Source organism: Protopterus annectens, chromosome 2.part0 (assembly GCF_019279795.1).
Source record: "Protopterus annectens isolate FY-2018-M chromosome 2.part0, PAN1.0, whole genome shotgun sequence".
NCBI lineage: Eukaryota > Metazoa > Chordata > Ceratodontiformes > Protopteridae > Protopterus > Protopterus annectens.
This window is the reverse complement of record NC_056728.1, coordinates 56,408,647-56,434,126: the sequence shown is the minus strand read 5'-3', so window position 1 is coordinate 56,434,126 and position 25,480 is coordinate 56,408,647. Positions and strand designations below refer to the sequence as shown.

At 43.0% G+C, this 25,480-nt stretch overlaps 1 protein-coding gene across 1 annotated transcript in view; it reads right to left on the bottom strand.

Annotated features, from left to right (window-relative positions):
* LOC122792954 (integrin beta-2-like) overlaps positions 1–25,480 on the bottom strand; it is a 1,413,174-nt gene that overhangs the window by 518,680 nt on the left and 869,014 nt on the right. Inside the window, exon 10 of the mRNA XM_044060545.1 lies at positions 5,366–5,503. Coding sequence (XP_043916480.1) covers positions 5,366–5,503 — 138 coding nt within the window. The remainder of the gene's footprint in view (positions 1–5,365; positions 5,504–25,480) is intronic.

Here is a 25,480-nt window from a genome sequence, read left to right as displayed (position 1 = left end):
GAGTCATTGTTCCCCTATACTCAACACTCATTAGACCCATTATAGAGTACAGTGCCCTTTTGGAATGTACCTCACAAGACATCTGCAGCAGCTGGAAAGGCCAGAGAAGTACCTCACAAAGAGGATTACTGGCCTCAAACAAATGTCCTACACTGACCGCCTCAAAAAACTCCAGCTTTACTCCATAGCATATTGCCTACTTCAAGGTGAACTCTGCCTAACATATAAAGCTATGTCATACCCAGAGCTGTTGGACATGCTACACCTAAAGAAATTCTAATCCCTCTGAGCTACATGCTCTAGGGACCTAAACCTTGTGACCAAAATAAACAGGACATGCTGGAGGGATAGATTCCTGTCCCAGAGACTTCCCATACTCTGGAACAGGCTACCCATCTATGTCAAGCAAAGTTCTTCATTAGCACTCTTCAAGAAAAGTCTTTTTTGAGTGGATGGGAAATAGAAAATTTACCCCGGGGATCACTTCTGTGTCTCTGCTCGACAGTGGCACAGGAAAATAACTTTCTTGGGTGGCGTAAGCCAGGAAACCTTGTTGGCTAGGCTTATGTAGGCCCTTGGGCCAATAGCCTAGTACCTACCTATGAACCTGTAAGTAGGCATCAACCCATATGTTACTAGATGGGTAGCAAACTGGTTCACTGATAGATTCCACCTAGTCAAAAGAGGGGAAGCCACCTGAGGCAGTAGACCTGTAATGAGCGGTGCACCCCAAGGATCAGTTTTGAGGTGTCTGTTGTTTGGGATATACTTTTCTGAGGTGCAGGCCAAAATCAGTAGGCTATGGCTGACCAAGTTTGCAGATGACTGCAAGCTAAGCGCTATCAACAATTCCTGTAGTGATGTGGACATCCTCCAAAAGGGTCTTATCCAAACAAATGACTGGTGCCAGAAACATGGCCTCAAACTAAATGCCAAAAAATGCATCATCATCCCGTTTGGGGAGAGTGATGTCCCCAGAAATGATCACATTAATAACAAGGTCATAAGCACGCAATCAGTTTTGAGGGACTTGGGCACCCAGGTTGATAGCAAACTGACTTTTGACCATCATATTGCCTCCATTGTATGGAAAGCTTTCTACATGGCTCACCTCATTAGGAAGGGTATCTCATCCAGGGACAAGGAGGTCATAACATCTTTGTATTCTTCCCTTGTAAGACCTATTAATGAATACAATGCCCCTTTCGGCATGTACCTTACAAAGCATGTGCAGCAGCTGGAGAGACCACAGAGCTTCCTTACCAGGAGAATCCAGGGCTTCAAACATCTACCCTAAACAGATAGGCTAAAAGCCCCGTCCCTCTATTCAGTCTCATACAGGCTCCTCAGAAGTGACCTCTGTCTGACATACAAAACAATCTCAGATCCCACCATGATGGGACTGCTGCATATCCACAAGTCAAGCGCCACTCGAGTAACCTGCGGGCATGATCTCAACCTGGTCTGTGACATCAATTGGACTTGCTGGCAGGACAGATTTGTGTCCCAGAGACTCCCCCCTTCTGTCAAATAGACATCCTGTCCACATCAAGCAGAGTACCTCATTAACCCTTTTTAAGTGTAACCTGGATAACTGGATGGGGAACAGAAAATACATCCCTGGGATTACACCTGTGTCCCTGCTGGACAGGGGCTTCAGGTGCTGACTTGTCGGAACATGGGCTAAATTCTTGGCTAGGCTTGTAAAGGCCTCAGGGCCAGTAGCATAGTAACTTCCTATGATCCTATGTAAGGGAGTACCAGCTCTCTAAACATGTGGGGTTTACCAGCTCTCTACTCATTCTGGGGAGTACCAGCACTCTACTAATACTGGGGAGTACCAGCTGTTTATGCATGTAGGAGAGTACCAGCTCTCTACACATACAGGGGAGTAAAAGTTCTCTGCACATACTGGGGAGTACCAACTCTGTGTACATGCAGAGGAGTACCAGCTCTATAGACATTGGGGAGTACTACCTCTCTACCCATACAGGGGAGTACTATCTCTCTACTCATGTAATGGAGTACCAGCTCTCCATGCATGAAGGGGAGTACCAGCTCTCTAAACATGCTGGGGAGTACAAGCTGTCTGTAAATAATGGACAGTACCAGCTCTCTGCACAGGTAGGGGAGTACCAGCTTTCTAAAAAAGCTGGGGAGTACCAGCTTGCTATATATGAATAGTAATACCAGCCCTATACACATGCTTAGGAGTACCAGCTCTTTATAAATGCTGGGAAGCACCAGCTCGCTAAATATGTAGGGTAGTACCAGCTAACTACACATGTAAGATAGTACAATTTCTCTCCACATAATGGTGACTACCACCTCTCTACAGATGTAGGGGAGTACAAGCTCTCTACACATATATGGGACTACCAGGTCTCTACACATACTGGGGAGTACCACCTATATACTCAAGTAAGGCAGCAATAGCTCTCAACACATACTGGGGAGTACCAGCTCTCTACTCATTCTGGAGAGTACCAGTTCTCTACACATATGGAGGAGTACCAGCTTTCTACGCATGTAGGGGAATACCAGCTGTCTTCACATGCAGGTAAGTACCAGCTCTCTATGCATGCATGCTAGTACCAGCTCTCTACTTATACTGGGGAGTACCAGCTCTCTACCCATACTAGGTTGTACCAGCTCTCTGTGCATATAGGGGAGTACCAGCTTTCTAAACATGCTGGGGAGTATGAGCACTCTGTAAGTAATGGGCAGTACAAGTTTTCTGCACATGTAGGGGAGTACCAACTCTCTACAAAAGCTGGGGAGTACCAGCTTGCTACATATGTATGGTAGTACCTGCCCTTTACACATACATAGTAGTACCAGCTCTTTACAAATGCTGGGAAGCATAAGCTCGCTATATATGTAGGATAGTACCAACTCTCTCCACATACTGGTGACTGCCAAATTTCTACACATTTAGGGGCGTATAAGCTCTCCACACATATACAGGACTACCAAGTCTCTACACATACTGGAAGTACCAGCTTTCTACTCATTCTGGGAAGTACCAGCTCTTTACACATATGCAGTGTACTATATCTCTACTCATTCAGGGGAGTACCAGCTCTACACTTATGAAGGAGAACCAGTAATCTACACATGTAGGGGAGTATCAGCTGGCTACACATGTAGGCAAGTACCAGCTGTCTACGCATGCATGTCAGTAACAGCTCTCTACACATACAGGTGAGTACCAACTGTCTATAAATGCTGGGGAGTACCAGCTTGCTACATATGTATAGTAATACCAGCCCTCTATACATGCTTGGGAGTACCAGCTCTTTATAAATGCTGGGAAGCACCAGCTCGCTAAATATGTAGGGTAGTACCAGCTAACTACACATGTAGGGTAATACTAGCTCTCTACTACCACCTCTCTACAGATGTAGGGGGGTACAAGCTCTCTACACATATATGGGACTATCAGGTCTCTACACATACAGGGGAGTACCACCTCTATACTCAAGTAAAGCAGTAGTAGCTCTCTACACATACTGCGTAGTACCAGCTCTCTAAACATATAGATGAGTACCAGCTTTCTATGCATGTAGGGGAATACCAGCTGTTTACACATGCAGGTAAATACCAGCTCTCTATGCATGCATGCTAGTACCAGCTCTCTACTTATACTGGGGAGTACCAGCTCTCTACCCATACTAGGTAGTACCAGATCTCTGTGCATATAGAGGAATACCAGCTTTCTAAACATGCTGGGGAGTATGAGCTCTCTGTAAGTAATGGGCAGTACCAGCTTTCTGCACATGTAGAGAAGTACTAACTCTCTATAAAAGCTGGGGAGTACCAGCTTGCTACATATGTATGGTAGTACCAGCCCTCTTAACACACTTAGGAGTACCTGCTCTTTACAAATGCTGGAAAGTATCAGCTTGCTATATATGTAGGGTAGTACCAGCTAACTACACATGTAGGGTAGTACTAGCTCTCTCCATATACTGGTGACTGCCACCTCTCTACACATGTAGGGGTGTATAAGCGCTCTACACATGTACAGGACTACCAGGTGTCTGCACATACTGGGGAGTACCACCTCTCTACTCGTAAAGAAATAATAGTTCTCTACACATACTGGGGAGTACCAGCTTTCTACTCATTCTGGGAAGTACCAGCTCTCTACACATATGGGTTGTACCATATCTCTACTCATTCAGGGGAGTACCAGCTCTCTACACATATGGGGAGCACCAGTAATCTATGCATGTAGGGGAGTATCAGCTGTCTACACATGCAGGCAAGTACCAACTTTCTATGCATACATGTCAGTAACAGCTCTCTACACATACAGATGAGTACCAACTGTCTACATATGCAGGGGGAGTACCAACTCTGTGCACATGCAGGGGAGTATCAGCTCTCCACACATGCAGACCAGTACCAGCTCTCTAGTAGTATACAGGTGAGTACCAGCTCTATACACATACAGGTGAGTACCACCTGTCTACACATGCACGGAAGTACTAGCTCTCTACACATACAGGGGAATACTAGCTCTCTACACATGCAGGGTGTACCAGCTCTGTACTCATTCTGTGGAGTACCAGCTCTCTACTCATACTGAAGAGTGCCAGCTTTCTACGCATGTAGGGGAGTGAACGTTCTCTGCATATACTGAAGAGTACCAGCTCTCTGTACATGCAGAGCTGCAAAGCAGTATCAGCTCTCTACACATGTAGGGGAGTATCAGCTCACTACACAAGCAGGTGAGTACCAATTCTCTACACGTGCATGTGAGTACCAGCTCTCTACATATACAGTGGAGTAATAGCTGTCTACATATGCATGAGAGTACCCACTCTCCACAAGTAGGGTAGTATCATCACTCTTCACATGTAGGGAAGTATCACCTCTCCGCACATACAGATGAATACCATCTCTTTGGACCTACTGGGCAGTACCAGCTCTCTCAAACATGTAGGGGAGTATCAGCTCTCTAGACATACTGGGCAATACCAGCTATCTGCACATGCAGGGTATTACCAGCTCTCTACACATACAGGAGGGTATTTTGTTTTCAACATTTTAATATCTCAGAATTTTCACTTTCCACCATTGTGCTTTCAGTATTATGAATTTCAGCATATTGCTTTTCAGAAAGATGGCAGTGGATGTTTACATGACTTCATTCATCAGGCAGTTCTCTTATCACATCTCTGAAAAAAAAAAAACAACACACATCCATCCATCCATCTTTCTCATCTGCCTTTATTAAATCACTTCCTGTTAGCTAAGGAAGTTAACGAAATGAACCCAAATACATTACACTCTTTAGTTGCACATTTGTTAAAAATGATAGAAGTGAACATATCTGTAAGTTTGACATGTTTCTTACCGTATCATTAATCTTTACGTTATCACATTCACCTCTGGCTGCTAATTTGCTGAACTCAGTGCCACATTTGGAACGGTAAGTAACTTTTATGCCATCGGGGAGGTTTTTGTGCTCCAGAATGACTTTTGAAGAAAGATTCTATAAAAAATGGAATTGCAGTGATGAAACTGATATAAAATTAATCATTTTAAAGAAAATTAAAACTTCCTCAAACTAAACAAATATATAGCAAATACTAGTATGCTATTTCATCATGTGAGAATGATAGACAGATGGCATTGTGTTTGTTCCCTATGTGCTTCTCTTTGAGGGTTATATTAGTCAAACACCAGAACCATTCCTGTTAGAGAGACTGCATGGTGATAAATGAAACAAGATGATGCAGAAACACGAGTGAGAAGAGTTAATTTATCCCCAAATCATCTTTCATGGTTATACAAATACAGCCTTGCTGGTTCACTAAAAAAAAAAACTGGAGCCCAAAAACAATGTGATAACTTTTATTGGACCAATACAAATTTTTACCATTAACTCAAGCTTCAGACTAGAATTACTACAAGCTCTGAACAATTCAAATCTCTACTCCATTCTCACCTCTCCCAAAACTGGAAATGTGATTGTATACTTCCTACCTAAATCCTATTACGTCCCCTTTTCATTATTCTCCCTCCTGCCCCTCTTCTTCCAACTCTTTTTTCAGCTCCCCACCCTCAGCTTCTTTATCATTTTTCCCCCTGTATAAACTTTATGTAAATACTCTTTATATCTTCACTTCCCTTCTGCCTATAATACCTCTTCTTGCAACTGTATCTTTGACCACAACCATAAAATGTATCTTTGACCACAAACATAAAATTAATCTTTGTCTAATTGTTCTTTTTTCCTCCTCCTGGCATTTCTTCTCCTTTATTTCCTTGCACCTCCTCTTTCCAACACTTCTCTTCTGATTTACTTCTTTTGCATTTCAAATGTATGTGTATTTTTTTTCTCTGCTAACAATACAATTGTATAAAAATTTAATATTTTACTTGTTTGTAAATTGTTTAAGTGTGCAATGTGTTTGTAATATGGAGCTTTTCTCCCTGGGCCTCCACTGAAAATGGGCTTTGGGGCCCAGTGGACATCCCCGGTTATCAAACTGGAAATAAATAAATAAATAATAGTCTTTCATCATGTGTTCTTAAATTACTGATGTTATATACCATGCTTTAATACCTATTTAAGTATTTAAAAAATGTAAATATGAAAAAACACCTCATTCTGCAGCTCAGATTCTCAGAGTTCTGATATGCAAAACCAACAACAAACACAGTGGTCAGTAAATATATTCAGCTTGCATAGTAAGCAGAGCACCATATCACACAGTTTTTTGTGGGAACAGAGATATCATACTGGCACTGCTTGACATACATTACCCACAAAAAGGAAGAGGAGGAATGTGTGGACCTCCATTCCTCTGGATACTAAGGTATGTGTAGGTTTTAACATTCTTACTACTGAGGCTTTTCACAGATAAAGAGGGAATATTGTGGGTAGGTCACAATCAGCCTACAGAATACTTGGTATAGTTCTTAGTACACTACTTCCACATGTGAATGAGCATATCTGTTTGCCCAGCACCCGAGAAGAGAGAGCTGCCAACACCACAAGTGGCTTCTATGATGCCACTCACCTCTCCAATATTCCTGGTACTGTAGATTGCAATTTTATAATAATAATTTAAACCACAGTGCCCACCCCTGCTGTAAATTAAGCTTAATAAGCTCCTCCCTTTTTACACTACTGTTGATATCCTGAATAATTTATTCACCTTTCCTTGTGCTTATACTGAAGAAGTCCATTTTGCCTCTCATTGTCTCTTCTACTTGCTCTAGCTAGCTGTTGGATAAAGTAGTGTATTTCTGCACTTTAGCAAACAATTGTTTTTACACAAAAGAGGTCAGTGAATTTTCTATCTAGTGTACTGGGAGGTAGCCTGGTCTGTTGAGGCTGAGGAAACACTTGAGATTGCTGTATGTACTTTTATTGGTGGGAGGGTTTATTTTGTTTTTTAGTGCCTTTATAAATTCTGTACAGTTGAGTGGTTCTTGGCTCATTTTTTCAAAGAAAAGTACTTTTATTGAATAAACCACACTTTTATAAGCTGTTTAATGTACACTGCTTTATCTCTGTCTTCAAGTGGCAGTGTTTTACCACACTACCCCAACAGATGCACAGTAGCAAGGGCCACCCAAACCCTGCCCAAGACCCAGCACATAGTGATTTTTCCGCTATATTGTTGAATAAACATGCTGATGTTTTCTTTGTCCGCATGAATAGTCATACGGGAGTTCTGCAAGACAAACACAGGATTGGATACATCAGTAAACTCACTTTTATAGCAGCATTTCTTAATACACAATCAGACAGGTCAGCACAAAGATAACTTTGGGGGGGTGTAGCTCTAGACTATGACAGAAGAAGGGGAAATTGTGGGAACACTCCAAAAGGAGTTAAAATGTATAGAAGTTAAGCATATAAAACGTATTATACATTTTACACACAACAATTTAAAATAGGTAAATGAATGGACTGCAATTATTTATTTTTGAAACCTAGCAATCAGATTGCCAGCTTAACCTATTTTTATTCATCATTAACCAAAAAAATCGCTTTTGCAGGAGGAAAGCCCCCTGCACTCCCCACTACTTAAATATACCAACTCCAAAATCACACTACTTTGAGAAAAATGGCAAACTACAATTAGACAATAAATATACATGATGTCACAGGCAAATATGCATGGCATGTCAGTCATGCATTATTTGCATGCCACATCACACACACCAGGCATGTCAATCACGCTAGTCACTCCCGTTTCTACTCAAAATGACTGGTGAGGTAGTGGTGTAAAACAAAGCCATTTAAGTTTGTTTACAGTAGCATGTCGTACCATTTAAGTTTGTTTGTTGTAGCATTCCACTCTGTATACTCCTTTAATATGCTTTTGCATTGGGAAGATTGGGATTGTTCATCTGAGGGCAGTGAAAAATTATGACGTCTTCCTGTTTGTTTTTTGCTGTATACCACGGTTCATTTAACTATTTATTGTAATTAACTAGTCTTATTACTGTATTGTACTGAGTACAATAAATACACGAAGATAACTGTTTCATTTAATACGCTTTACTATCATATTTTTCTTTTAAGATCTACAACCATGTAACACAAATGCTGTCGGCTCTCTGTGGCAAATACCCAAAGCTAGTTTATACACAGTCACATTTATACCCAAAGGTCTGATATTTTTTCTCAGAGTCTGATATATAACAGTTCTTTCTTTGTCCTTTGTTCCCTTGTCCTTGGTTCTTTGTAGTTTGATGATCCATGGAAACTCAGTCTTGCATTATCTGAAACCTGGTGTTTCAGCACTATCTGAAACTTGATGTTACATCTCTTTACTTCACTGATGTCCTTCCAGCTGCCATCTGCGCAGTTATTTTTACAGACTTTGTTTCTCAGTAACACACTTCTTTACATGGATGCCAATATCTAAGCTATGCCAGCACACTTACTACTTCTTATTTTTCAGCATTTTATGCTATTTCTAAAGTAACCCTTTATATTTCATATCATTCTTGCAGCTTTTTGTTCAAGCTAATAATCATGCTAACAAGAGTTTAAATAGAGACAGAATACTATTTTTTTCAGGTCCCCCTTATTTTATTTTGTTTTGGAGGAACGGACAATACTCAGTTAAAGAAAAGACTGTATTTGTTTTATCAGCATTGCTATTTACAGCATTTACCACTTTGCTCATATTTACAATCATAACTTGTTGAGTTATTGCAACTCTTTGTAACCTGCAGCATATAAAACAATTCCAAGCTGTCATTATTATTATTATGACCCCGTAAAACTACCAACACAGGATGTATTAGCCAATTTAGCAATCTGGTCCCAGATGATGACCATCTTGTGAATATGTCCCACCAATTATGGACAGTGTCAGTTCTGTTTTTGTTTTTTACTATTAATACTGGGTTATTTGAAACCACACATACAAACTGTGGTGCCACTTTAATAAACATTTATTTACTCAACATTTTGTTTAATTTACAAATTTAGATACATTAGTACTAAACTGTAATTTGTCTATCAAAGATACTTGTAACGACTTACAAAATAGCAGAATTTCATTATTCTTGTTCTTGTTTTACTAGTTTTTATACCAAGCTCTTTTAAATCTACAAAACTTGGAAATGTAATATTGAAGTGCAATATTGTTTTTTTGGTATTGTTGTCTTATCATAGTACAAGTGGATGGTATTTTTACCATTTTATCTGTATGAAGTACTGGCCTGTTACTTAAAATGGTAAGTATTTTAACCCATGGTCCTTTTCCTTGTATTACTGTGTTGTTTATACAAATAAACAAAGTATTGGTAGAAATCATACATTTTTTCCCCTGTTGAGTTTATTCTTATTTTTGTGTTATTGTCTACACACTGTGACATTTTAAATGATGTTTTTCCTTGTCAGAACTGTTACATTTTCAGGGGGTAATGTACAGCATCTAATAGAGATAGAGCTGTTTATTGAAATGTTTATGTCAGTCGTTGATTGTTTCTCTACTTTTACGTATGCCTGACCTTGTTTAGCTAACCATGCGGTTATATTTGTGTTAAATATTATCCTCCCCGTTGTATATGATGCATGCTTTTTACAACTGAAATTGTCTTGTGCTCTGTTTTGTGCAGCATTTTTTAACTAAGTTTTATTTGTGAAATATTGTAATTCCCTCTATTTTGATGTTCAGAATGATGCAAATGAAATGCAGATGTCTGTGTTGAATGCTGCATGCCTTGTCTCGCAGCTGCATTTTTATCTATAGTCCTTGAAGCATGTTTCAGACACTGAACATTCAGCTTGTCTCAAGCTGTACCAGAATATATGTATGCTACCAAACAGAAATACAAGTATTTAACTAACTATATTATTTTTACATATATTATAGCAACAGATGTGCATATGCATCTAACTAGCAAATAGATGTGCACATGCATTTATACATTTTTAAACATATTTATCACTCTATACATTCCTTCTGTTTTATTTTAAATAAAAAACTGTCTATATCAGTATATACTTTTTAGTAAAGTTATGTTGCTATTAACTAGAAACACATTCCCCAGGAGTCACGAAGCCTCTGTGTAAGAGTTATAACTCTTACACGGAGGCTGCAGTTAAACGGAGTGATGTCAGCATGCTTTGCATATTCATGAGAGCATGCTGAATCACACCTAAGTCTAACACGGTCCGTGTAAGACAGTAGGGCGCGTGTCCGTAGGCTGAGGCCTGCAAGCAGACACGCCCCCAGAAGTGTAAAAGTGCCCAAAGTAAACACCCACAACAGAGTCCACAGAAATGTGAATAAACACAACACAACACATGCCCCCACAGACTATGAACATAAAATATATATAAATGAACATGTTATATATTTTTTTTAAATTGTAAAGATGTTTAACCGTGAGTGCTGCTTTTGGGCGTGCAGAAGCAGCTGCAGTTAGCAGTCAGTGGGAAAGCATATAAGAACTAAATATGCAAAATAAGCCAGAAAGCAATAGCGTAGCGGTAGAGATGTTGGCTGAAGAGCTGGCATTCATGGTTCGAGCCCCCACAACACCATTTTTTTTTCAAAATAAGCAGGAAACAAGTCCCTGACAAATATGTACACATAAAACCACAATTTATGTAAAATGTAATGAAATAGCCCATTTATATTGAAGACATGTGAGGTAACAAAAAAATGCCAGATGTGCTCATAGCTGAGCTACAGTTTAACAGAGTGAGTGCATGTGCCCGTAGATGAGCAGTGGTTTAACTGGCGCAAAATGAGTGCCCGTAGCTGAGCAGTGGTCTAACACGCTAAATCTATGTGCCCCTAACTGAGCTGAGCGTAATATGCGTGCCGATAGCCAAATGAGGCTTAAAGCAGCATACCCCATTTGCGCAGAGCTGCGCACCGCGCAAACGAGCTAACCGACGGGCAACGTTGAGCAAGCTGTATCAAAACGGCCTTTACACAGACACACCCCTCAGCATGTCTAGACAGTCATGAAAAATAAAAAGCAGTGGCCAGGTTCAAACCCAGGATACTATACACCATAGTCAAGGTACCAAACCACTAAGCCATGACAGCAGTACCTAGAAATGCAATAATAGCTAATATATAGGAATGAATACAAACTGGAGCATGACAATGCTGGTTTACTGAAGTTGATACAATTCCAAAATGGCCAATCACAGATATGTGGGAAAAACGGACTATATAAGCCCCATAGGCGGGAATACACAGCATAAACGATTGTAGAACTGACCTGCAGGCAGAATGACAGGAGTAGGAGAGGGTAGTTGCTTTCGAGCACAGACGTGGGGTGTTGAGGAGTCCAGGTACATGGTCTGGCTCCTAGTCCATAATCATGAGGCCCAACTCATGCAGGGCCAGGTCCTCTGGGGAGCATACAGGGCCGAGGCGTGGGACCGGTTGGCTCATGATCTCACCAGTGCCACAGGGATTCCAAGGACTGGTGAGCAGGTCCGTCACCTTCATGCGGACCTGAAGAGATGCAAACAGGACCAACTGAACCTTTGGATCCAGGAGGCCCGGCAAACACCCAACGCCCCACTACTGAGTAAGTAACATTTAATTATGTATGTAAGAAATTAAGCTAGCTGATATTATGGAGATGTGTATTCCAATATTACTTCATTTATATTACAGCTGCAGGTGTCCGTTCTGCGAACCGCAGAGCCTATGGCGATAGGCTGGTGCGGTTGCGCCACCAGGCAGGTCAGTAATCCACTACCAGTAACTGTAAAGAAATATAAAAGTATGACAGTCAGCAAAAGAGTGCAGTGTAGTCAGTAAGGAATAAAATCTGCGAGTAACAGTGTGAAAGTGTATGCAAGTATTGCTTGATTACAAAAGTGTGTTTCAGCCTGTAAGTTTAACCAAAAAATGAAACTGTCTGACATATATTCTGAAATAAAAATGCCCTACCTGTAAGAAAATAGTACACAACCTGCAGCAGGCTGAAATGTATAGCTGCAGAAGATGATGAAATCACGTGTGAAATATATCCCTGTGGAAATACTGAAACATGACAGAAGTGAGACTGCTGGAAAGGATTGTAATAACTACTGGTAAAACATGTCAATAAAGCCTAGAAGTACCATCCTGAATAGTAAAATGAAAGCAAGTGAGAGAGTGTGAGAAAGTGTCATGAATCCAGCAATACAGTAGTAATAACCCCTGAATAAAGTATACTGCAATCAAGACAGAATGAAATGCATGTGAGATTCAAAACCAAACAGCAAAATCTGTTCAAAGTGTTGCTGCATCTGGAATATGTATCCCAAAATCTGGATATGTTGCTCTCAGTCTGCAATATGCAGATAGGATGATTGTCTGATATACCAAACATCCACACTTGTCTACAGCTATATAAAGCAAATGTAGCAGGATGATGTAGCTGAACAAAGCTAGATATGAATGTGTATGAAGAACCATAAAATGTATATTGATGTTGCAGTAACAGTCCTATCACCAAGTTGAAATAGTTATCATATAGGAAACTGTAGTTAGAACAGTAGTGTGTATATAACTGTAGCTATTAGAAATGTACAGCATATGCATTGTTATTCGAAGGTGTTAATATTACTTTCTTTACCCCACCCTATAACCACATATAACCCATTCCACGTGAAAATGGTATGTACAATCACAATTAACACCCCTGGACGTTTGTCCTGTTGGGTCATATATATTTGCATGTCCCATGATGCATCTGCCATGTTCATACATCCACACCTGATGGCCTGTTGCCATCAGTTAACCCTGCATGTTGTTGGACTGTGTATTTCTGTTCAAATTATGCATGTGTTATGCACGCTGTTCAATGGTGTGAATATCTGGGTGTTTGGTTAATGGGAATACTAATGCATGCTGTTACAACTAATTGTGAATGGTATTATATGTCACTAACCCAAACTGTCATGACATAATGCAAAACATAGGACGACAGGGAAGGCGGGTTCCAGCGGACCCACCTCTCCCACCTCAGCTGGCGAGTGCACGTGGCACTAGTGCCGAGTCCGGACCCTCCTCCGGTGGCCCTGTGCCACTTGTGGGTGGAAGCGCTGCAGGGGATGGGGCTCACCCCCCTCTGCAAGTGTGGCCAGAGGAGAACCACCACTCACCCTCTGTAGCGTCCGGACTGTGGTGCGTAGGGAGATCCGGGACTCTGTTCTCGAGCCCCTACGCCAGCTCGAGGCACGGGTGGCGCAACTAATGGGCATGCCTGTTGCCCCGCCTACACAGCCCCCAGCACAGCCCTGTCCTGGGCAGTGAAGGAACAGTGGCAACTGCCTATGGGTGGGGATATTACTTCCACTGTTGCCATCTGTGGGCTCATGGGCTCTGGATATCCAAACCTCCGTCCCCGTCAATTGCGTAACCCCCCCACACGTGTCATACACCGCCCCTGTATGCGTCTTGTTTGTCTTGTCTGTTTACCTACCCAACCTACCTCCCCAGCTGTACCGACTTCCTTCACCTGACATACCACTCTCACCTGAAAAAAAAAAGGGCACTCTGTACCCACAAAAAAATTACGCCCCATATATAGCTGCCCATTCCGCACACATGTCTGCTGGACATGGAACCTATCAATTACAATTGGCTGTACAACAAGTATTATTGTTGTCCTGACACCTCTCTCAGGGGTGGAAGGTTTCAAATGTCACACCAAATTACATACATATGCACAGCTGTTGCTGATGAAGAAATGGGCAGCTATGGGCCTTACCTACATCCCTCCTGCACATCCCAAGCTTGTTTCCCTACTGTCCTACCCTCTTTGTGACCTCTTTTTCACCACTTTCCTGTCTCCCCATTTTTTTTTTCTTTCAAAGAAAATAGCTGGTGTAAAGAAGAGTAAGCACGTTTAAGCGGTTGTAAGCGGGCTTGTGCGGAGCTAACCGCCAGTGCGCATGCGTGAGCTCCATGCAAACCAGCGCTAACCCGGTTACAACTGCTTAAAAGTGCCTTAGTCACTTTGATTGACAGGTCCTGTACTCAAAAGCAAAATAAAATCCCACTGTGAGTCCCGAACCCAGGACCTTGGAAACAGTAGTCTGCATGACTTACCACTAAGCCATGACTCTTATAGAAGAACATTGTGCTAAAATAAATATATCATGTAATAGTAGGAATGAATGTAAAGGGAATATAGATGTGTAGTACACAAAGCATGCCATTTAGAATTACTATCAAAACTAGTGGATTTCCATAATAGTAGTGTGTGAACAGAAACAGCCATGCTAGTTGGAAGCTAGTAGGTAATAATGTCACTATAGCACCTTGCAAGCCACACACATACTCACAGCAGGATAAGCACTGCCCATACCCCACAACCTCTTACAGGAACACATCTGGACCAAGTAATAAAATATGTGGAGCAAAGGCCCAAAACCAGGGACACATTACAAATAATGTTACAACAAACGCAGACAGTTCAGAGAGTAACAGGGTCTGCACTTTATGGGATGTTTGGAAGGGTATGCAGTCTGAAACTTGAATGTTTGTCACCATATTCTGACTTGAGCCCAGAGTGATTTGCCACAAAAAGGTGTGCATGAGATATTGACCAAAATATGAGGCAGAAATGTGGACAACCTGCAAATATCTGTACACATTACGGGTCTGACACCACCATATTTGAATAGTTAAGAGCCTAGACATAGCAACAGTGAATGACTTACAGGGATGCCCCACAGACCCCATGTGAAATGTACAAACAGTAGGCAGAAAGGTGTAACACATGCAATGGTAACTATGGAGTCCTGAAAGTATTCATCACTTGCATGGCAGAAAAAGTGTAGTAATACATATGCTCATGCTAACCCACAGTCACAACTGCAGCATACCAGACATTTTAATGGGTGTACCCCACTGATATGTACCATTACATGAGGCAGATAACAGATGAACCTGAAAGTCTCTGGGGCCTGCTCAGCAGCATACTCAAATACCCTAATAGATGTCAAGGCCCACACCATGGCCAGACCACACTGCATGCTGTAACACCCTAGCAGATATAGCAAGCATTCCAAGGTGTGAATGTACATGGAAAATAGGAAAGCTACAGCAGCACACTACAGTCAGGACACCTAGCAGGCATACAAGTAGTGACTGTAAAGGGTAACTATTGAAGCCTTAGCAACAAAGTGCAAGCAAAAGTGAAAGGAAAGCACACACACACACATTAACAGTAGTAGTAGTTGTAGGTGTCAGTGTACATACACAGTTAGTACAGGGAACTGGAGAAATGAATGGAGGAATGTTAATCTACAACACACCTGGAAATATGAGAGAGATACCAACCTTTACACTCACAAAACATTGTCCACAGCATAACAGCATAGTCCCTGCCCTTAAAATCTGAAAGGGCTACGCCTATCTCACATACCTTTTTATAGCACTGTTCTGAAATCACAGTGAGAACTGCAATCAGTACACAACTGGCTGCATGCAATTAGCAAATGCTGGCTAACAATTGGTGCAGAGGCCATCACATGGGCATATGCAGATACCTACAAAAGTATGCTGTACTCCCAGTCCACACATGCAATACTTTCATTGCACCCTGAGAAGGACGTGAGAGACAGACAGACAGAGAGAGAGAGAGAGACAGAGACAGAGAAAATTGCAATTAAGCAGACACAAACAAATTGTTCAGCAACAGCCACCTGAAAGCTGACAACTGGGAAGTGGAGCAGCAGGACAGAGAACCAGATGGCAACACAAGCAGCTGTGACAAACACAGGTAATGTAAAGTAATACTATAAAGGTCTACATACTGTGAACCCTCCATATGTGTCATTGGTCTGTATCCATATGTATATGAAGATGTGTAAAGGGCAGGGGACATACAGCAACTATCAGTGAAGGCTGTGCATACATTTGTATGTGAGAGCATCTATGTGCACATATCAATGTTGGTTGATTGTAGGTTGTAGTGCCATGTACAAAGTAGGTTTCACAGTTATGTATGTTTAGCAGTATGTTAGTGTGTGTATACAGTATGGTAGACAAACATGTAGATATACCTGTCTAACATATGGATACGTATGTATGTCAACATATGTATGTGTATATATATATATATATATATATATATATATATATATATATATATATATATATATGATATGCATATATGTATACATACATAGAGAGAGAGATGTAGGAATACATAGACAGATGTAGATAGAATATTGTACAAACATATCTATGTAATGCACACATACAGATATAGATATATGTAGATACATATACATAGACAGACTGATCTGACTATCTACAGGTATGACTGTATATGACGACCTTCAACACAGCCTGTCCCACCCCTCTGTCACTCACACCCCTCTGTGTTCCCCCTCCACATCTATAGCAATATATGTACATCAATATATATATATGTGTATATGTATACAGACATATATATATATATATATATATATATATATATATACATACATATATATATATATATATATATATATATATATACATATATATATATATATATATATATATATATATATATATAGAGAGAGAGAGATGTATATAAATTCTGAGTGAGGCACGTGTACAGATGTATTGCAACAGGTGCCTGGTGACAAAGGCATGGAGTGAACACCAGTGTCAAAACCGGAGTACCATACCACATTCCAAATCACCTACACCAGTAACCACCAGATATGTGATTTGCTGCCCACCAATGCATGTGTCAGGGGCGAACAGGGTCATAAATGTGTACAATAGTGGCCCCAATAATATTCACAGTGGCACACTATCCCTGGAATACCTGCACATGGTATGTGTCAGCGGACATGGTGTGTCAGCTATGGACATGTAGGTCGGTGTACCCCTCCACACCACATAATGGATGCCATGGTATGGACCTCACATGACAGATACAGATATGGAGAAGGACACAGTGACATGTACAACACTGTGACAATGCACTCAAACACATTACCAATGCACAGTGACTGACAACACCACAGAGTACACAAATACTACCCACATAGAGGTTACCACTGCCGGATTTACATATGTAAATCACACCCATGACAGATGTCCAACAACCATAGTAACACCTCACACCATCCACAACCTAAATGTCTGCTGTGTGTCGTCCGTGCCTCTGCAATAGAGTGCACATGTGGAGGTAAAAGTTCCTACCCACAGATAAGACATACCCTGCAATAAACCACACAGTGTTAAGAAGCAAGACTCCCCATGAGTACATGTCACACATACCCCTGCTGAATGTTAGTCAGATAGGTAATATGCCATATGAGTCACCCTGTGTAACTGTGTGACAGCAGCAGGTACCATCACACCACATGTGTCACAATGGTCAGGGTAGCAGAACAGTACGCTGCTGTAGTCCCAGGAGCAATAGCATATTGTATAGTATTGTATTGTAATGTAATGTATTGTGTTGTATTGTATTGGTATGTTGAGGAGCCTCCTTCGTGGAGTGGAACCACTGCTGCTGTGCGCCAGTGTACAGGTACATATCCTGTAGTCAAGCTAGTGTTACATAGCACTTCTATATGTGTGTTTAGCTCCTGTCAGAGTTTATGTAGCATGCAACTGGGGATACCATCAGGTCCCATTCATGTTGTGTATTCTGCTGTCCTGAGGGTGGCTCTCACCTGGACATCTGTGATGACAGGGAGGTTACAGTCAGCTGGGATAACTATGTCTTATTTTGGGGAGAGGGCGGGTGACACCTGCACTGAACCTGTCTGCCACAATGTTGTCAATATCTGTGGTGTCAGTGAAATATGTGTTGTTGTGTACTAACTATGGGCATAGAGGATGGATCCTGACCAGGTTGCTAACATAACTGAAGAAGGCCTTCTGGTTATCTGTAGTGTTCCTCTTGATTTCCCTCTCAAAGTTGCCCATGGATGTTTGTATGATGGAAAATAGATCCTTACTAGTGCTGCTCAGACATGCCCTCCCTTTATGGAATTATGCTCTGTCTTGCAGTAGCTTCCATCTTCTGTAATACAATCTGTCTATGGCTGGGGTCCACCAGACAGGATGCTGTCCCTTTGTGGAGAGTGTCTTGGTCATGTATGGGATTGCATGATCCATGCATTCTCGGAGATGTCTGTAGAAAGCAATTGTGTAGGGGTCAGCATTGTGGGTTGTATCTGCCACTGGCCCAGTGGGCTGAAAGGATACCATGTCACTGCTACAAAGTGTAAAGTTTGCATCTGTAATGTTATGCACTATAGTCGTTTGTGCTGGTGGTGGAGGTGGGATATGTATATCCAGGGCAATCAGTGTGTGGTCAACTCACAGTAGTTGATGATGTAGGCCATACAGTACCTAGATACAAACCCCCAGAGTGAGGAGGTGCTCTTGACCTGAATCAGTGTTCTGACTGCTGGGGTTTGGTAGTATGTCGTATGGAGTGTGGCAGGTACTGTTGCACAGTTGCTGGCTGAGCACTGATACCTGGCCATTTACATGTGTATCCACCAATAGACAGACAGATGCTACATATGTGAGATATGTTGTATCATAACAGTCGAGTAGCATGTGTAGTATGTGTGCCACATTCTGCTGACATATATTGCTGATATCAGGTTATTTTCTTTCTCAGGTACATGGCCCACCCGCGGAATCCCACCTACTCCACAGCTGAGGATGAGGAGATACACCAGAGCCTGGTGCGGGATTATGCAATACTCTTTTCCCGCACCAGCCAGAATCAGCAGGAGAGGGCTGCACTGTGGCAAGACCTTGTCCGTCGGGTAAATGATATAGGCACGCATAATAGGACATATGAGCAGGTATGACATCACTGCAGTGATTTAATCAGACATGTCCGTCAGCGTGCGTCGGATATCCACAGGCAACAGGTCGCCACAGGTGGTGGGGTGGCTACACATCCCCCACTCTCCAGACTGGAGGGACTACTCATGAGTGTAGTGGCTCCAGTCTGCCAGCAACAACAACAGCAGCAGGCATGCATTATGATGGAGGCTTGAGCCACGCAGCAGCAAGACAGTGAACTTGCAGGTAATATGCCATATGTATAGTTGACTGTTGTGTACACTGGTAGTTAATGCATGTGTGAGGTGTGTCCTTGGTTTGTAGCTGTCACCATAGTATTTAATGTGCAAGTGTGATATCCTCAATATTAGCAGCTGACCTGTGAAAGGCGACTGTTGTACTACTGACCTGTATCATACTCAGTAACAATGGCACAGTTGTGCCCACTGACATTAGTTTCTTCACGTCTGCAGGACCCTCTGGTATAACAGCAATGCAGCCTAGCTATGCTGGTGAGTGTGTATTAACAATTCCTTAATAGTGTTTATAGTAATAGTACTATTTGGCTCACTTAGTAGTGCTCTTTGTATGCATGTAGGTGTGTCAGTGTCTGTGTGTTGATATCACGCATACTGAGTACTGTACAATTGTGTGAAACTGTGTGCATGTGTGCACCTGTGCATGTGTGCATGTGTGCACCTGTGCATGTGTGCACCTGTGCACGTGTGCAGGTGTGCATGTGTACGTGTGCATGTGTGCCCCTGTGCATGTGTGCATGTGTTCACGTGTGCCCCTGTGCATGTGTGCACCTGTGCATGTGCGCACATGTGCATGTGTGCACCTGTGCATGTGTGCACCTGTGCATGTGTGCATGTGTGCATGTGTGCATCACTGGTAATGTGTAGACATTGTAAACTGTGTTTCCTGTTTCCCTCCCACAGGTTCTGTTGCTGCTCTGGTGTCATGTAGCAGGGAACCTGAATCAGGTGCCGTGGGTACTGATAATGATGACATCTGTGTAATGGCACAGGAAAGTATGCCAGGGTCCACCATTGGTCAGCCGATTGACAGTACACAGCTGTCGACCCCATCAATGCGCACAGTTATCCTGCCAATACACCCTTTGTCACCAATGTCCCTAGGTGATGGACAGCATACAGTGGGCATTGACCAGGGTAATGTGGTATCTGTGGCACATGCCTCCCACACAGCAGCCATGGACATGGCCCAGAGATGGTACCACACAGACAGATGTCCAGGGGTTCTCGTGGAGCATCCGTGGGCGTACTGCCCCTGTCAGACGTGCCCACAGAGGTCTTACAACCTCAGCTATGTTTCGGGCTGTCATGCAGGCACAGTCACGTATGGAACGGTACACCAGACAGGGTCTGAGGGAGCTGACAGCATGTCACACAGCCATGACTGACAGTATGCGTGACATTGCGGCTGCCATCCGTGATTTCACCGATGTCATAGACAGATGTTGTGGGGACATATTAGACCGGTTCCACAACTACATGTCCATGAGCCAGGGCGATGGTGGGCGGTTGAGGCATCGACGTGGCCGTATGCCAGCAACAGCAGCAGCTGGCAGTCGTCACGGACAACAACAGGGCTGCGGCCGCCTCCGTAGTGCCAGCAGCAGCCCCAGCAATGCTGGGTCTGTGCTGTCATCAGACTGCCCCAGGAGACCACGTGCACGTGGCTCTGGCCGGGCCTGACAGGGATCTGTGTCCAGTCAACGAACACCTGCTTCTGATGACAGTACCCAGTCTGGGTTGGTACTGGATACGGTCCGTAGCACCCCTGCAAGGCACAGGTACCATGTCCATGGCCAGAGACACTGCTCTGTATGACCTGGCAGGTACAGTCTGTGGCTGTCCACAAACACCAGTATATGGCAGCCATGAGGTGGAACTGTGTGCATCCATACACACATGCAAATTGACAACACCTAGGGCTACCGCATACACGCACACACTGCATCAACATTGCCCCACCTTCTACTGCTGTCCCTCACCAACACACATACACATACATGTCAATTGGTGGTATCGGTGGCTGACTCAGGCATACCAAGTTCACACCCTGTGCATATGATGAAACTGTGCCACCTCCTGCAATCTGTAACAACTGTGCGGGTACAGGTTAACATGTTGCTGATGCACAGGGTGACTACATAGATGTGTAGTAATAGTATCATGTTGTTAACAGTACTGTGTGCTGAATTAATTGTGGGTATATCACAGCATGCCTGATGCAGTAAGTGTGTGATTGTCATGTCCTGTTGTCTACACCCATGGTAAGTACCATAGTGTATCATCTGCACATGTTGGCATACTGGTGGTAATGATGTCAACAGAAGGCTACATACATAGGTAGCACAGGGGATAAGGTAATGAATGTAGTAATACGCAATGATGGACATGTAAATTGCAAGTGGCATGTTGCCCACACTGGACTCTGCAATGCAGATGTTTGAGGATGTTGATATGTGTGCAGTACTACTCGACTAGTACAGGACACACAGGAGCACCCTAGCACTGCATGCTCACATCTCATACCATGCTAGACAGACCCAACACACAAAACTAACTGTCACAGGAGGGAGAGTCCCCATATATGTCAGGGATACTGTGGTGGCAGGCCAGGTAGCATACATCCTACTAAGTATGGAACCACTGAGTGAAGGCTCAGTGTCTGTTATTTGACATGTGTATTACTGCAGGTATGAGCACATGGGTTTCCATCCAGTTATTGTTCATCCTGACAGTACATGGTCTGTACATTTGTGTGCACTGAGACTGGACCCTAGCCATCTGACCCATGTATTTCCATGTACATGTGCATAGTGCCTGCATATTTGCAGTGTTACCTACTGGAACTGGTACAGCTTGTTTGTTGTACAATGGACTACATGCAGCCCTATTTACTGTAGCTTTGTTTGCATGCATGTTTGCTTGCAATTACCCTGGAATACTGATCACACCTGCAATGCATAGTTATAGAGCTTCTGTGGACTCCTAGTGCCATCTGCATAGCTTACTATATGTATGTCCATGTCCCACTTGACAGGATGTCATTGTTTGTCCTGTTCACATGTACATTGCCTGTGACACAGTGCATATGACTTACCTGGCATGTGTCCACGTGAGCAGTCATATATGCTACTGCAAACTAATCACAGGCACTACACCTTCACATATTCATCTTCTGTTGAACTACCTGCTTCGTTAGGGACAGCCTGCACCTGTCACCCCTGGGCTTTCAGATATTGGCAAAGGCTCTTGCTACCCCCATAGTGCCTATGTTACGCAAGGCTCAAATGACAAACCCACCTTCATAGGTATCACAAGGGATAAGAAACTAAGAGTAATGCTACCCAACACCAGAAGTCTAAACCTCCAGATGCATGCACCCAAAACACTCCTTGGCATGGAGAACGTTGATATCTGTGCAGTAACAGATGCCTGGTTCAGGGCTACTGAGAGCACACCAGCACTACCAGGTTTAACCTGGTTGATTTCTTTGAAACAGTCACCAAGGCCATTGACGAGGGGAAGGTGGTTCACACAGCCTACCTGGACCTCGCAAAAGCCTTCACAATAATACCCCACTTGGGCATTCTAGAGAAGCTCACCAGCTTAAATATAAGCACCTATGTCACTAGATGGATTGCACAGTGGCTCAAGGACAGAACCCACATGGTTAGAATTGCTGGAGCCATACCAGAGTCCAAACCAGTTACGAGTTGTGTCCCACAAGGCTCAGTCCTGGGACTTCTCTTGTTTGGTATATATTTATTGGAGGTACAGGCCAACACGGACGGACTGTGGCTGACCAAATATGCAGATGACTGCGAACTGGCCACCATAATCGACTCTCCAGCTGACACAAGCATCTTCCAAAGGGGCATCATAGAAACAGACAACTTGTTCCAGAGCCATGGCCTTCAGCTGAACAGTGTTTAGAAAGGGGAATGTGCATCCTGTAGTCTGTTCACCTAGTTGCCAAAAGGGACATTTTCCTCACACACACTAACCCCCCTCAGCCAAACACACACACTTGCCATTTGCAGGATTCAAACCCCTACCTATGTTATGATACTTGAGACGGACGCATTAGCAGAGCGCTCTATTCGCATTACTGGGAGGTTTCCCTTCTCTTGCTGTACTTATAGGGTGCTGACATCATCAGTGTTTAGAAAGGGAAATGTGCATCCTGTAGTCTGTTCACCTAGTTGCCAAAAGGGACATTGTCCTCACACACACTAACCCCCCTCAGCCAAAAACACACAACTGCCATTTGCAGGATTCAAACCCCTATCTGACTATGTTGTGACACTCGAGACGGACACATTAGCAGAGTGTGCTGTTCGCATTACTGGGAGGTTTCTCTTCTCTTGCTGCACTTATAGGGTGCTGACATCATCAGTGTTTAGAAAGGGAAATGTGCATCCTGTAGTCTGTTCTCCTAGTTGCCAAAAGGGACATTTCCCTCACAATTGCACACACACTAACCCCCCTCAGCCAAACACACACACTTGCCATTTGCAGGATTCAAACCCCTACCTAACTATGTTATGACACTTGAGACGGACGCATTAGCAGAGCACGCTATTTGCATTACTGGGAGGTTTCTCTTCTCCTGCTGTACTTATAGAGTGCTGACTTCATCGGTGTTTAGAAAGGGGAATGTGCATCCTGTAGTGTGTTTTCCCAGTTGCCAAAAGGGACATTTTTCTCCCACAGACTTACACACACACCTAACCCCTACCTAACTATGTTATGACACTTGAGACGGACGCATTAGCAGAGCGTGCTATTCGCATTACTGGGAGGTTTCCCTTCCCCTGCTATACTTATAGAGTGCTGACATCATCGGTGTTTAGAAAGGGGAATGTGCATCCTGTAGTGTGTTTTCCTAGTTGCCAAAAGGGACATTTCTCTCCCACAGACTTACACACACACCAACCCCACTCACTCACACACACACACTGAGCATTTGCAGGATTCAAACCCCTACCTAACTATGTTATGACACTTGTGATGGACACGCGCTATTCGCATTACTGGGAAGTTTCTTTTCTCCTGCTGTACTTATAGGGTGCTGACATCATCGGTGTTTAGAAAGGGGAATGTGCATCCTGTGGGGAGGCAGACACCAAGCACACTCTGGCTAAGCTGTCATTCCCTAGGGCAAACAGCCTAGTGTTGACCTCTACACCCATATGTTTAATTGTCAAATGCACATTATTTGTTGCTGATAGACTGTTTGCACATCTTCATTGCCATAGCATTCCCTGTTTGTATGAACAACTTGTGCATCTGTGGAAGATGTTTGCATATGGGAGGGGTCCACTATATCATGTATGTCTCTGTAGTCATCTAACTGTGTGCACTGGGCAGACTGCTGTAATGTGGTTGGTTCCTGGAATAACACGTAAAAATACCAGATATGTGTGTCCAACTGCTAAACTGAGATTTGGCCTAAGTGTGTGAGCATGCCCAGTTCAGCCTTCCCATGGCATGTTGTCTGACATATGTCTCATTTATCAAAGTGTGTGAGCATGCCCAGTGTGAGCATTCCATATGTTGGACTCTGCAGCCCACCACATTTGTGGATGAGTGTGAACTTCAACAAATATCACCCGTTTATGGTTGTGTGTTGTGTGTCATGTTGTGTAGTTACTGTACAACTGCTTTGTGTGTGAACACAACAGGATTATACTGTGCCTGCAGTGTTTGCATGGGATACTTTGCATACAGTTGTCAACATCCTTTCACACTGACCTAACACTGTAGTACTGTATAGTGTACTGGTAGTACTTTGACTGTGGTGGACAGTATCCTGGGCTTTAGTGCTATCACTGCTTTACATTTCGATAGTGAGCACAACACCCTGGTTAGGGGCCAGTTGTGTACATCTGACCATGTTGCATTCTGTTCAGATATGAACTACTTAAACCAGGCTTGTCCAACATTAGTAGTGTATTCCACAACATAGGTGTACATTTGCAAACACTAGCGATGTGCCCTTGTCCATGTCTAATGCTAGTTGGAGAGTGTGTTTGTCCTTCAACACACATTGTAAGTGGAGTTTGCCGTGACATATGTCATGGTTAGTATACTGTGCCTCTGTCTACCTGTGACATGACAGTGATACCCAGGATAAAGCTACCATCTCCCATCCACTCATCAAGTTTC